Source organism: Zingiber officinale, chromosome 2B (assembly GCF_018446385.1).
Source record: "Zingiber officinale cultivar Zhangliang chromosome 2B, Zo_v1.1, whole genome shotgun sequence".
In the NCBI taxonomy this organism is placed as follows: domain Eukaryota; kingdom Viridiplantae; phylum Streptophyta; class Magnoliopsida; order Zingiberales; family Zingiberaceae; genus Zingiber; species Zingiber officinale.
The window spans coordinates 79,220,330-79,236,125 of record NC_055989.1 but is presented as its reverse complement, the minus strand read 5'-3'; the positions used below and the strand labels follow the sequence as shown (position 1 = coordinate 79,236,125).

Genomic DNA, 15,796 nt, shown 5'->3' with positions numbered 1-15,796 from the left:
CTTTGCCTATATTGTTCTCCACCCTGATTATAAATTAACCATATTACAAATAAAAATTCTATTAAAACTGTGAATATTTTAAAAAATGTATATTAATCAAGTGAAGGAAGTCAATATATCATTAAAAGTGTAGATCTTTAAAATTGTACTATAAATCTTTTAGGATTTATCATTTAAAAAAATGATTATCTGTAAGATAAATCTAAAATTAGGGTTTGATTTAAAGAGTTAAATAAAGACATCTAAAAATTGAAAATGTTATTCATTCTACAAATTCATAATACTAATATATAAGAGGGGAAAAGATAACTAAAATACAGTAGAAGACAATATACATCTCTAGAGTGATCACAGTGAAAAATTTCATTTTTGGTAGGATTTTAAATGTTGCTAGTGCTTTGGAGTTTTCTCTTGAATGCTTGCAATTGTTGGAATAGTGTAGAAAGTTTTGGAACCGCTGAAACATTGATTTACACCAAATCAAAGCGCAAACTTCATTTATAAGGATGGTTCATACTACAAGAAGTTTTGAGCGCTGACCCAAATTAATAATATACCTCGCTCGATTGTTGCAGAGATGGCGAGGAGGAAGGTTGCGTTTCATCGGTTAGAACTTCGATGGTCCGGAGGGGAGGGTCATTTGTCTTCGTTGAGTTCCTGCACCGTGCTGCAACGAAGGAAACACATTGAGTTGCCGAATTGTGCTGCACCATGCTGTACCGTGGTGTTTATGTTTAGGTTTAACGAAGAAGATGAGCCGTTGTGGACCATCAGTGTTGGTTTGGACGCATGTCAGGAAGAGAAATCGACCGTAGCATAGTGCTGCAACGTTGAAAACACGTTGAGTTGCTGCACTGTGAATTTGACGAAGAAGATGAACCGTGCTACACTATGGTGTTTAGGTTTAGGTTTGACGAAGAAGATGCATCATCATTGTCTGTCAGTGTTGGTTCGGACGCATTTCGGGAAGACAAATCACGCGTGGTTCAGATGCACGTGATAACGATGCTGGAAAAGATAAACAACCATGAGAGAGAGGCGGAGGGTAAAATTGGTATCTCATATGTTATTAGTCATTTTAGAAGTTATGTACGTGAAATGAGTATTTTGTAAACTTATATACACGGTTCAGTAAAAATCCGTAGTAATTTTGACTAAAATTATTTTACATAATAGTAATTTAAGAGAAAATTACTTTTATAGTTTACTAAGAAAACAAAACAAAGAATCTAAAAAAACTAAGGAGAAAATCCAATGTTTACTTAGAAAAGAGAATTTTATTAATAATTGGGTGTACCCATGAGGGAGAGGCGGAGGGTAAAATTGGTATCTCATATGTTATTAGTCATTTTAGAAGTTATGTACGTGAAATAAGTATTTTGTAAACTTATATACACGGTTCAGTAAAAATCCGTAGTAATTTTGATTAAAATTATTTTACATAATAGTAATTTAAGAGAAAATTACTTTTATAGTTTACTAAGAAAACAAAACAAAGAATCTAAAAAAACTAAGGAGAAAATCCAATGTTTACTTAGAAAAGAGAATTTTATTAATAATTGGGAATACTAGCATAAGTACATATAGACTCTAGACTCTGACAAAAAAAACAAAAGAAATCTTAATATATATGATTCTCAATTTAATGTAATTTAATAAAAAAAGAAATAAATCTTTTCAGAAAAAAATTTCTCGATATAATTAAAATTAATAAAATGGATATTGTTATGTGACCTATAATTATCAAGAATATCAAAGAACCCTAAATAACATAACAACTGAAATTACTAAAAGTAATAATAAAATATTTGAAAGATCAGATGAGAACTTAAACGGTAGAATTTGGATCTAAAAATTGATCGTTATTTCGAATGACCGCTAATAGAACCTAATTTCGAATAAAAAATTATGACTATTTAAAATTTAAAATATGATATTAGGTTCATTCTGCATCCTTCTTTTAACATTTTTGTTTTCTTTGTTTTTACCTAATTTTTTCTTTAAAAATAATCAAAAAGATAACTTATTTTCTAGCTGACAATTGACACTCATGCTCCCTCCCTCGGTTTTTTTTCACAGGAAAGATGAGAAAATAAATAAATTAATGAACATATTGTTCGACATAAATGAACATATCTTTTCAAGCTCCTTGTTTCTTCTTCACTGTCTCACGAGGTGTCCAATTAATTAATTAGAAGATGATAAATTTATTATAATAAAATAGAGATCAATTAGATATAATGGAATGAAGATCAATTCCCAATGAGCATATAACCCCTTAGTATTTAAGGGTCGTTCATAAATTAACCTTATGATTTATCTCCCTTAACATAGCTTGGGAAACGCCTGAAATAATCGTAATCATTTCTTGTTCAACCAGGTTTGATGAACATTAGTAAACAGACTAGAATCGTACCTTGTTCCCGAAAGAACTCCCTGCTCAACGAAAAGGTCGACACCGATAATGCTCCTCTCATCTCATGTTGGTGATCATTCAAACTGAATAACAAAGATATCCAACGAGTACTAGAATGTGATTCTATGCCGTCTCACCACCAGAACAAGAACACATCGTAAGTGATAAATAAGATACTTAGGCAGTCATTGTTTCATCATCTCTTATTAAAAACTGAAGGTACTTTTGCATCACAGTTTTCCAATTTTTCAATTCTGGAAACCCAGTCGTTTGCTCTTTTCAGAATAACTGGGGTTGCAGAAATTATGCTTTTGGTCTTTTCTCGCAAAAGAAACAATCTATCAAGTATTGTCTGATCAGCAAGTGAGCCTCCTTCATCTGGCTCAGATGATGGTGCTTGTGTTCCTACAAATGGAAGAAAGGTGTTGTTTATCATTAGTAGTCTGAGCCAAGTAGGAAACAAACTAAAATGAGACTGTTTTGAGCTATAAATTGTCTCCTTGAGTGAGACTGTTTTGTATCGTGCTATTCGACTCAAGAGCTAATCACAACAAACCGTATGACTTATTTAGACACGCAAACTAACTCATTAACTTGTCAAGTTCACCGTGAAGTCAAAATGGTTGAGGTCAATTTGATAGTAGCTTCTTTCTCATTTAAGAGTATAAACTTCTTTAGCCCATAATTGGTAATGTGGAACTGAACTGAGGTTTGACATCCTGTCAAAGACTAAAATCCAACACAGCCAAGAATCATCCGTAAGTGAGGTCCGATAGTGCTTTCACCATCATGTAGGTAACTCTTTTCACCATCTCACCATACCTAGATTAAGTATGTTCCAATTAAAAATGAAATAATGCCTTATTAACTTGTCAAACACAACTATAACCAAAATATTTAAACTCACATTAATAGTAGTTTAGTCATCTAAGCTAATAAAGCTTCATTGTTAGCCTATAACTCTTTAATATGTTTTTTTTTTAATCCAGTGCCCAAGCTTCTCCAAATTAATCTTGGAGGTAGACAACCTTCCCCGAAACTTCTCCAAACTAATCTTGGAGGTAGACAACCTTCCCCCTGGTTTGCCTACTGAGTAAATCCGGAACACAACTGGTGCATATTTAGAGGTTGACCTCCAAAATATTTATCCCCTACTGGGATTCGAATTTTAGTCCTCTTATTTGTTCCCCTAAGTGCATTACCACTACAACACACCCATGAGGACTGCCTATAACGCCTTAATAATAATAAAAAAATATAGATCCGTTATATTAACGGCTCCCCTAGTGTCGACCCCACGGATATGGAGGGAGGTAATGCAGGTACACAGGCGTCAGGCGCATGGTGGGGTAAATCCCAAGTCGTCAGTTCTTGAGAATTGACCCCTGACCATTACGCCAGAGATGCCATGCGCCCACCGTCTGTGCTACGCCCTGAGAGCAACCTATAACTCCTTAAATAGCGACTACACTAGGGTGTCACAAACCATGAGATGGCAGAATAGATAAGTTCATCTAACTCTCATCACAGAAAGAAATTAATGAAACACAAAACAAATGCGGAGATGACAAGCATCACACTAGTTTAGCATCATTTATCAACCAGCATTGTTCTCCTCATAGTCACCACCAAATCATGTTTGCCCCAAGTATTTGGTAGACAGCCAAGAATCATCTGTAAGTGAGGCCCGATAGTGCTCAATGACACCATCATGTAGGTAACTCTTTTCACCATCTCACCATGCTTAGATTAAGTATGTTCCAATAAAGATGAAACAATGCCTTATTAGCTTGTCCAACACAACTATATAACTTAAAATATTTAATCTCACATTGACAATAGTTTAGTCATCTAAGCTAATAAAGCTTCATTGTTAGCCTATAACTCCTTAATAAAAAAAGATAAATCCGTTACCTTAACGACCCTCCTAGTGCCGACTCCACAGATATGGAGGAAAGTAAATGTAGGTATATAGACGTTAGGCACACGGTGGGATAAATCCCAGACTGTCAGTTCTTGAGAATTGACCTCTAGTCATTACGCCAGAGATGTCATACACTCACCTTCTGGGCTACGCCCTGGGGGTGCGTCTATAACTCCTTAAAAGTGACTACACTAGAGTGTCACAAACCATGAGATGGAAGAGTAGATAAATTCATCTAATTCTCATCCGTATACACAGGAGGAGATTAATGAAACACAAAACAAATGTGGAGATGATGAGCATCACACTGTTTTAGAATCATTTATCAGCCAGCACTGTTCTCCTCATAGTCACCACCCAATCATGTTTGCCCCAAGTATTTGGAACTAGCTACATGAATTTTGTTTCTCAGAGAGATAATATCGATAACTGAAATGTTTTTAACTTCATAATCAGACAGCAATCACACTAAATATGCCATCGACTACAATGTGGATCAGTATAGAATGAAAAAGATAAGAATTTTGTATTGGAACAGCTGCAACTTGAAGGTCAAGAGGTTCAGTGTGCAGACATAAAATCTACCAGGGAAGCAAAAACAAAGTATCGAAAATTGAATGGCACGAGAACACCGTACGAAAAGGTACCAGTTTCAACAGCATCCGGAACAATTAGGGCTCCTAGCGGGAGGGCGAGCAGTTCGGAGGAAAGGACTTCGAGAACACGATCTAGGTTGTTCTTCCGTGCATCGAGGATCCTACGTGCCAAATCGCTCACCTTGCTCTCCAGCTTCTGGATCTCCCTTTCCTCCTCTTCCTCGCCCTCCACCGCCACCAGTTTCCGCTTGCGGGAGCCTAGGGTTTCCATCTCGCTCTCGCCGGCCATCGCGGGCTCCTCCAAACCCTAAACCCCCATTGATGTTGAAAACCGAGATATATACCGTTGATTTTTGCGGCACGCAGAAGCTTCACCAACTGTTATAGTGGTGGGTGAGATGGCCCCACGTGTTCTATCCCGCCTTCCCTCTGTTTAAATACATAATATGAAAATTTCCATTTTACCCACGTGACATGGGCCCCACGTGGCATATCATAATCATCTTCTTTCTCGCGTTCCATTCCAGCATCAACAGACGCAGTGAAAAGCATTAAAGAACACATTTTGATGATAGATTTCTTCAGAATTCTAACACAGAGGAGAAACCCAAGTGTTAATTAACCAAAAAAAAAAAAATAATAAATCAAGTTTTTGATACTGTAACAGAACATGGTGCAAGAAAAATCTGATACAGAAGTACAGGTCTGAGCTCCCTCAAACGCGGGCAAAAGGCGAAGCTCGCTCCAGCGTCCCGTTAGCTTGCCTCAAGATCAACGCATAAGAAGTAAATCATAGTAATTGAGAAGACAAATGAATGGTGATGAGTGATACGGAATACAGGGATTTACACAGGTTATCTCAAAAAAACAAAAAAAAAAATAGATTCGTTACCTTAGCGGTCATCCTAGTACCGGTCCCACGAATATGGAGGGAGGTTCATGCAGGTACACAGGCCATAAACGCATGACGAAATAAACCCTAGGTAGTAGCTAGAAAAAAAAAATTATTAGGACTTTAATATATCATTTAAAAAATTAAAATTTGCTCTCTAAGTTGTTTTTTCATTCGGACTTAGGACGATCAATAATGACATATTTTAAAAAAAAAATTGAAAAAAATAAAATATTAATTTAAAAATAGATTTTTTTAATAAAAATTTTTAGTTTTCAAACTATTTAAGATGTAAAATTATTAATCTTCATGAAATATTAAGTCATTTTTTTGAATTACTATTATTTTCTTAGTTAATATTAATATTTGTTGAATTAGATTTGTAATTATTAAAAAGTTTTTGACATTTTTTCCTAAAGCATTCTCTTCGGGTGAAAATTTAAATAAATTTTTATTTAAATTTTAATTGTATTATTTTCTGAATTTTAGTTTTGAATATTAGTAATAAATCTAATAAGTACATCTTTCCAAGAAATTTTTTTTATTTTTAGTACGTTTTATATATCGAATTATATTTGTTAGAAGAGATATTTATATTTAAATAAAAATTAAAAAGAAAATACAAATCTCTACTATTATGAAAATAAAATTGTTTAAAATTAAATGAATAATAAAATCTAATTTATTTCGTGTAGTTTCAATGTGTAGATATATATTCTTAGTACCTTTACCCTCCAAAGATAAGGAATTCTCTAAATACACAATTAAGCACCGAAGACGCAGCAGAACACAGGAATCTGACGTGCATTAGGTTAGGTAATGAGTCATATAAATTAGTGAGGTCTAATTATAAAATAGGGTGGAAAAAGACAAATGTATAATTAAATTGTAGCTATTGAAGACATAGATGGAAATTGTAAATAGGGCTAAAATAGAAGCAGCATTGCATGTCCGCATACAACGTTAACAACTTGGCAATTAAATATTTTATAAAAATAATAAAAAAATATTTGTAACATAATGGGCCAATGGAAGGCGTAAATGGGGCCAAGAATCGAAGCAGCATTGTATGTCCGCGTGATACAATTGCAACGTTAATAGTTTAAAATAATAAACAAAGATTTGTAATTATAATGGGCCCAATAAAATTAGGGTCCTAAGGCCTATGCCTTATGCCTCATGCCGAGCATGAATTTACACTTCGTAGTCTTAAGATTCGACCTTTTCATTTACTTACCACCTTAGTTATGTTCGTGCTCAAACACTCTAAACTATTGAGAGAGGAGAAGAAGGAGGAGGAGATGGAGGAGGAGGATGTGAAGCTGGGAGCTAACAAGTTCTCAAAGAGACATGCAATTGGCACAGCAGCATAGTAGGATAAGGATTACAAGGAGACACAACCAGCTCCTCTCTTTGAGCCAGAGGAGTCTTGTGGTGGTCCCTCTACAGGGCTAGGATCATCAGTGGTGGATTTACATGGGGACTGGGGGACAACCCCCCAGTCCCCATGTGAGAGTGAGGAAGTTGAGGAAGAGGGGAAGGTGAGGGAATAACGGCGGTAAGAGATTCAGGGAAGAGAGGAAGCTAGGAAGGTGTCGTCGTTAGTTTCTCAGGCGAGAGAGCAAGCGAGGGAGGGCCGATGAGCGAGCGACAGGGACTCAGGCGAGGGAGGAGCGGTGGCGAGGATCAACGACGGCGAACGACCAGGTGAGGGAGCTACGACACAGTGAATAGGAATATATTTTTAATTGAAGGGAGCTGCGACACAGTGAAGCAATCAATGAATTTAAAATTGATTAATTAAATAAGAGAATTTATATATACTTCTCTACCCTAAATGAATCATTACAATATATATAAATTTATTTTAAATTTTATATATTGAGGAAGTTGGGGAAGAGGGGAAGGTGAGAGAATAATGACGACAAGAGACTCAGGGAAGAGGGGAAGTTAGGAAGACGTCGTCGTTAATTAGTTTCTCAAGTGAGGGAGGGAGGGCCGGTGAGCGGGCGACAAGGACTCAGGTGAGGGAGGAACGGTGGCGAGGATCAACGGCGGCGAATGACCAGGTGAGAGAGCTACGACACAATGAATAGGAATAGATTTTTAATTGAAGAGAGCAAGCAATCAATGAATTTAAAATTGATTAATTAAATAAGAGAATTTATATATACTTCTCTATCTTAAACGAATCATTACAATATATATAAATTTATTTAAATTTTAAAAATTATAAATAAATTATATTTATTTATTACATATATTATCAATTTATTATTATCATTAATATTATTATTATTATTTAATTTATTTTAAAAAGAATTTTAATTAAATATCAAATTAATTTAATTTTTATTAATCAATTTGATCCTCCCATCAAATACTAAATTAAATTTTAAATATTTTTAATAGAATCATACTATGCTACGATCTAATCTTGACTGATTCGATTCTAACTCTAAATCGATCCTGCATAGGAACATGATCCTATAAACTATGATTTTACCTACCATCCATGTGTGAACCGTGTGCATCGAGTTCTTCGCTTCTGGTAGCCGGTACCTCCCCAACTCCATCATCAGTTCTATCCACCTTCTCGTCGACACCTTCCTCCTCATCTCTCACAGCTTCGGTCGCGTGACCTTTGAATACAATATATAATAATTATTTTCGTCACTTAGTATGCAACCCCCCCCAAAACCTAAAATTTTAGATCCGCCCCTGAGGATCGCAGAGTTCGTGGCCACCTTTCTCTTCCTCTACATCAATGTCCCACCGTCATGCAGATGGCCAGGTCCGGCGCTAGGTGCCCCACTGTGGGTGTCTAAGGAATCGACTAGGCCTTCGAGCAAATGATCTTTGCGTTGGTCTATTGCGCTACTGGAATCTCCAGCAACGTTTACTCTCAAATTCCTGCATGTTTCTACATCTGCCTTGATCTTCAGGCTGCTCCTCACAAGTTAACTCTTCGTCACACGGGCCCTAAACTACATGATCATGCAATGCCTTAGAGCCCTCTGCGGCACCAGCATGGTAAAGGGGGTACCAGAAGAGGGTGTACGATGACAAAGGCTGCGACAGGCCCAACATCATCGTCTTTGGCTTCTCCAAGGGCAATAGTTTGGGTACCGAGATCATTGAAAGCTTTATCCTCATCTACACCATCTTCTCAGCCACTGACACCCAGAAGAGCGTCAGGGACTCCCACATTCCTATAAGTTCTACTCTGATCTTGTCTGAAATCAAGGAAGTAGCACACTGCTAGGTGACGACAAGGTTGACCGCGAGGAGACTTCGAGCAGGAGGGACCTAGTATTGCGATTGTGCCTGCGTATCAAAGAGAAGAACTAGAAGCAAAAAACATTAGTAACGGGCCAGAGAGGGATCCCGGTATAGGCACTGCGACGCTCAAGTCAGATAGAGGGTAGTGGAGGAAATGAAGAACAATGACAACGAATAGTGAACCTTGCCTGCACCTGTAGGTGGAGACCCCTTTATATGATGTTACTTTTATTAGTGTAAGAATCACTAGATAATCGAACTTGAATTTTGATATTGTCAAAAGGTTTAAAGTTAAGTCCTATTGTTATACTGATAAGGTTGAATGAGTGTGCAGGAAAGTCCTAAGTGAACTTAGGTAAGATAAAATTCCTAGTAAAAACTAGACAAGTGGAAAACCCTACTTGCAGGTAGGTAAGGAAGTCCTGGTTCGAGGAACTGGGTAGAAGTCTTAGTAGGTCGAGGACATCGGCCAAAAAGCCCTACTGGTCGAAAGAGTAGGTAAAAATCCTGAAAGTCGTGGACACTAGGCAGAAGATTGGATGGGTCAGGATCAGACGTCTAGTGGAAAGTCTTGAAGTGTCGGATGCTGAGTAAAAGTTCAAACGGTCTGAAGTGTTGGAGCAATTGGTGTGACCCTATGTTTTGATATTTAGACAAAAGTTTAAATTAGGTTTATTATTATATTTGATATGCGCTTGTGATTGTGCAAGATATAATTACAACATGATGTAAGTCTAAGTATATAGCCTTGGTAACGCAAGTCCAAGTGTGACTTGGCATGGTGAAGATCCGACAACAAGGATAAGACGTGAAGGATAGAGAGCATCCAAGGGACGCAAGGTCGAAAGAAGCATCTTGAAGACAAGACATGAATGATGGGGAAACATCCGAGGGACGCAAGGCTGAGGGAAGATGGCTAGAAGGTAAGGTCATGGTTATGTTGACAAAGGAGACCCGACAACAAGGACAAGGCCGAAGGAAGCATCTTGAAGGCAAGACGTGAAGGATGGGGAATCATCCAAGGGATGCAAGACTGAGGGATGATGACTAGAAGGCGAGGACGAGTGCATGAGTGATTGTACTTGGGGTAAAACCCTAATGTTAGGATTTACCAATCAACTAGTATCAAGGCCAGCTAGTCCAAGGCACATAATGTTTCTGTGCCTTTGGTTGAGAAGATTAGTAGATTGGTAAGGATACCAGTCGACTGGTAGATAGCCATTGTCAGAATCGTGGATTATGTATAGAGCCATTAGCCATCATCATCACCAGTTGACTGGTAACGGGAAAAAATAGCTTGGTTATTTTCCCAAAACTTATATTATGGAGCTCAGGGTGACTAGCTTGAGTGACGAAATTAGAGATGGTTAATATCTAATTGAGTCTCCAAGTTCTTAGTGCAATCCAAGGTCTTGATCGAGTTTGTAGCGAAGTTTCTCCACCGACAAGGAGGATTGTGCTAGTCAGAGTTTGCCGGGGACTAATCCGAGCTCAGGGTGACTAGCTTGAGTGACGAAATTAGAGATGGTTAATATCTAATTGAGTCTCCAAGTTCTTAGTGCAATCCAAGGTCTTGATCGAGTTTGTAGCGAAGTTTCTCCACCGACAAGGAGGATTGTGCTAGTCAGAGTTTGCCGGGGACTAATCCACTGACGGATAGGGATTATCCACCTTATGGATAGTCGTGGAGTAGGAACTTTATCTCTGAACCACGTTAAACAAATGTATGAGAGTTTGTTGGTTTCTTACTTGACTTTAGCTTTTGTATTCATATTACTTTTATATTTCTACTGTGCACTAACGAATACATTGGAAAGTGAACGTTTGGGGTGATCGTCTATTCAACCTCCTTCTAGCTAGATCAAAGATCATCAACAAGTGGTATCAGAGCCAGATTGCTCTCCGCCAGAGTAACCGTCGAGGAAGCTAAGGATGGTCGGCTTGATTATCTTTTCGAAGTATAAAGGGGGAAATCTATGGGATATTACCTTTTGGATGGTGAAAATGGAGGCTTTCTTCGAGACGGATTGGGACACCATGATGATTGTTGAGGAGATGTTTGGAGTTCCAAGAGACAAGAAAGGAAAGAGACTCCGACCACATTATTGGACCGAGGAGCAAAGCTCACGATTAAATGCAAATGAAAAGGTAATATCAATTTTGATTGATATTTTGCCTAATGACGTGATAAGTCGTGTAGGTGAGTACGAGAATACTCATGATTTATGGAGCAAGGTAAATATGGGTCTAGGTGATGAACCTAAGCCTACACACGACAAAGAAAAGTCCGAGGAAAGGGACGTAGTGGCTCAAGTGGAGAAGGAGCAGCCAGAAGTTGATATGTGTTAGCTTCCAAGGAGAAAGAAGATGAGGAAGTGTCATTCACATCTTCAAGGGTTGAAGAAGAATCCAAGACGAGTGAAGAGGAAGTCTTGGAAGTCAACCTTGCAAACATCTCCATCGAAGTCAAGTCAAAGGACCACATCGTTTGTTTCGCTTGCAATGAGAAGGGGAAGAGACACCCCAAGAGTAGATTTCTAATGGGTAAGAAGAAGGTAAATCATAAACCCACTCAAGTTATTTTAGATACTAATGTGGGTTGTAGGAATGAAGAAGCCAAAAGGAGGAGAATATGTATTGTGTGCTTCACATGTGGGGAGAAAGGTCACTACCACACCAACTACCCTAAGAAGTGGGAAATCAAGAAGCTAGCGCATTTGAAAAAATGAGAGAAAAAAAAAACCTCAAATCGAGGGAGAGCTTCAAGGGTAAGGGAGGTATACCCTAATTTGAATTGTAATTTGAATTGTTATTTTTCAATGCATGCTAGGATTGATAATAATTATCATCATATAGTAGTGAAGAATTTTGACTTTAAGTATCATGATAGAAGTAGGGTAAATTTTGGAATTAACCCTAAAGTACCTATGCATGATAAACCTGACACATTAGATTCTCATTATCTAAGGAGAAGAAAGTAATGAAGAGCCTAGACAAAAATCCCAAGAAGGGGAGACACATACCTAGAAAGATGGGTAGGTCTAGGAATGTCTAAGGTAGGCATCAAGAGTCCAAAATTAGGAATTTAGAAAAGGAGAATCAAACTTTGAAGGCAAAGCTTGATAGTTTGGAGAAAATCCTAGAGAGATTCAATGTTGGATCTAAGAGATTAGGTATAATGTCGGATAGCCAAATATCCAACAATAATAGATCAGATTTGGGATATCAAACTACTCCCTCCAAGGTCAAAAAGAGATCATATTCTAGGGTGACACATGATAATGTTAAGGGAGGAGCAACCAAGGGCAAGGGAGAGTCATCCAAGGCCAATGAGAAGAAATATACAATGGTTGCATATGATTATGACAAGGATGAGGTATTCAAGCTTAAGAGCTCTAGGGGAGCTCAAAGAGTCAAGTTAGGACCCACCATGGTCAATAGATCTCAAGTGGACCTTGCTTGAGATTCTAGATGATTCATAAAATGTGCCAAAGGGTTTAGAAATAGACTTAAGTCTCTAACATAGGGAATTATGACATATGAAATGTTCTTCATGCATGAAAATATGAAATGAGATTCATATTACATGAAAATTGGTTTTAGATGTATAAATATCATATAAACTAATGCTAGGGATGCATTATGGTTTAATATAGGTAGACACATCAAGAGGAAGTTAAAACTAGGACTTTAGGTTAATGTTCAATTGAACCATTTAGATAGTTTTAGATTTTGTGTCAATCTTAGGATCCGTGATAGATATATTTTTAAATATATTTTTTTTCAAGTAGACAATGGTAAAACAAATCTCTCCATAAAATTTAGAAATTTTTAGAGGTTTATGAAATTTTTAGTACATTTATGAAATTGGGTTCAGAATATATTTTGGTCTGAAAATTAGTGCCAGTCTACTTGTATCAAGTACTAGTCGACTGATAATAGTATGCACCAAATGTAGAATGTTTTTGTGAGTTGAATTCGATGAGGGCAGTCGACTAGGATTTAGGACAGTCGACTGATACAGTCTGAAATTATTTTTAGCAATAGAAAATGACCAAAAAGATGATTGATTCGGTGGTAAGAAGAGGGGGCCCGCCAGGCGGAAGGTCAAAGTGGTCAACACCCGGCAGACGTTCGACCGGGCGGATTACCTTCCCGATCAACAAGAGGATTAGCCGACCCGATATTTCGATAGCTCGACCTGACGCCGAGTTTCCGACACTCATAAGGCAGTGGGAAGAAATGAAGGTCGAGCGACCATCTCGCTCGGCTAGCAGTAGACACGTCATCTGGTAGAGTGGGCCTCCGCCTGAAGGGCGTTAGCCGACGTGGCCCCTGCTCGGCTCGGGAAAGGCGCTGGCCAAGCGGTTCCTCCACCCGACCCGGTAAAGGACAGAGGAAGCAGGTGGTGAGATCTTCCTAGGAACTAGTGCCGTCGACAAGAGGCATGGACGGCGGCCTGGTCAGACAGAGAATCGTACGATGAAAACTTCCACTGTCACATCAGAGATATGCTCGTGCTATCAAGGTACGGTGTCGGACATGCTTTTCTGACACGTCCATTCCAGGTATGCTTTGAGGAGTGTGTAATGTGCGCAAATATTATGATCATTTATGCATGTTTTTGCGCACATTCACATAATTTATGCATATATATTCGTTGCATGATTGCCTCTTTCATCTTATATTCATTATTTATACTCTTTTGTTCGGATATCTGCTCTTTGTTTGATTTTGTGTTGACAGAGACAACTTTTGGAGTAAAAATGACGATTATCAACGCACCGGAACAAGCCGAAGAACACGGCCGTGCAACCTTACACGGGCGTGTGACCAGACATAAGGGGAGCAGTGCACGGCCGTGCAATCCTTGCACGGTCGTGCGTCCAAGACAGAGGCGGATCAGCACACGGCCGTGCCACCCCATGCCGAGACTAAGAAGTACACGGGCGTGCATCCTTGCACGACCGTGCCCCAGGGACCGAGGCTAGACACCACACGACCGTGCCAATTGGCATGGCCGTGCAGCGCCACCAGAGAAGAGAATGAACACGGTTGTACCATCTTGGCATGGCCGTGTCGCCGCAGCTGAACCCTAGTCTATATAAGGGTTTTAACCCTTTTTATCAAGGGAGAGAGTGGGGGAAGCGAGTCGTCAGTTGGAGAAACATCTTGAAGCCATCCCACACCGTCTTAGACCTCCGTCTAGCGATCTTCCGTCACCATATCAACTCCAGAAGCAGGGAATTGGATCCGAAGGTCACTCGTCGTCATTGGATAAGCATATTCTTTCTTTCTCTCTCCGTGTCTGAAGATTGTATGTTTATCTACATTATGTCTTTGGGTATTTCTCCTACACTTATGGAGTAGATCCTTTGTTCTAGGATTTGGGAGTAGTTGTGGTTCGATTTGATGTAAAACTCGTATTATGCTTATACTCGTTGGATGATCTTTTATGCTTTGTCTCAATTGCATGTTTCTTGATTGTGTAGAACTTGTTAACCTCGTAGAGGGATTATCCCTAGATTGTACACCCGAGGGGCTTTAGTGACAGGGGTAACCTGTTCACGGACATCTATGATACTTCCTTGAAAGGAGAGGCAAATTCTCCTCAAGGAAGCGAGAGACCAAACTTAGTTCTTAACCACTATTCTTAACTTACTAATTAGAGTCGCATCCTCAAGATTTGCCGAGGTGCCCTAGTGAGAGGGGTAAACCGTAACAGGACTTCTTAGGGTCCTTCTTTATTCTGGTACTTAAGAATAGTCGCTTTAGCTTCCAGCAATTGTATGTTAAAGGACAGCAAGTGTAGGATAAAACGTGACACATCAATACCACCACAACGAAACCAACCTCCTAGAACTCCTCATAACCAAGTGAACACTTCGACTCACCATCTCTCGATTCTTCTTCCCGACCTTTCTTCCTTAGACTATTCACAACCATTGGTAGTCTAGCTAACCCTTAGTGAACAATTCCAAGTGCTTATAACCAGTCCCTGTGGGATCGATATTTTTATTATTGACGATGAATCCGCGCACTTGCGGTTCATAACAAGTTTTTGGCGCCGTTGCCGGGGGCTGTGTCTATAACATTAGCCAAATTATATCAGTTTAGACTATGCTTTCTTTTCTTTTCTTAATTTTCCGCATTCATTTCTTTTATTATTATTTTTTTATTCCGCTATCATATTTCATATCTTATTATTACATGCGTAGAGCTAACCTTTCAGGACACCTACTACCATTTGATCCAGAGATTGACAAGACCTTTCTGAGGAGAAGAAATCTACAGAAGACATTCCAAGCAGCACAAGAATCCTCGGAGATGGCCGACAAACTGCTGAAAGATTATGCGGCACCATATGCACGAGGGGTTCGACCCAGCATCACCCGACCACCCATTGAAGTCAACAACTTTGAAATCAAGCCCGCAGTAATCCACATGGTCCAGCAAAATCAATTCAGAGGAGGACCACATGAGGACCTAAACCACCACCTAGAGCTGTTCTACGAGATTTGTGGCACTATGAAGGTGAACGAGGTCCCTCCAGAATCAGTCAGACTACTTCTCTTCGGGTTTTCCCTGAAAGACAGAGCCAAGCAATGGCTGAACTCCCTTCTAGCGAACAACATATCATCCTGGGAGCAGTGTGAGCAGAAGTTTCTGGATAAGTTCTACCAACC

At 38.9% G+C, this 15,796-nt stretch overlaps 1 protein-coding gene across 1 annotated transcript; it reads right to left on the bottom strand.

Annotated features, from left to right (window-relative positions):
• Positions 1-2,562: 2,562 nt before the first annotated feature.
• LOC122049216 lies at positions 2,563-5,257 on the bottom strand. Its single transcript, XM_042610635.1, has 2 exons — positions 4,988-5,257; positions 2,563-2,821 (listed from the first exon to the last, which is right to left on the bottom strand). The coding sequence occupies exons 1-2, from the start codon at positions 5,223-5,225 to the stop codon at positions 2,613-2,615; spliced, it is 447 nt and encodes a 148-aa protein (XP_042466569.1). The 5' UTR covers positions 5,226-5,257; the 3' UTR covers positions 2,563-2,612.
• Positions 5,258-15,796: the final 10,539 nt, after the last annotated feature.

Coding starts and splice junctions, on each gene's coding strand:
- LOC122049216 (XM_042610635.1), bottom strand. CDS start 5,225: ATGGCCGGCGAGAGCGAGATGGAAACCCTAGGCTCCCGCAAGCGGAAA. Junction 2,822..4,987: donor TCCGGATGCTGTTGAAACTG/GTACCTTTTCGT, acceptor TTCCATTTGTAG/GAACACAAGCACCATCATCT.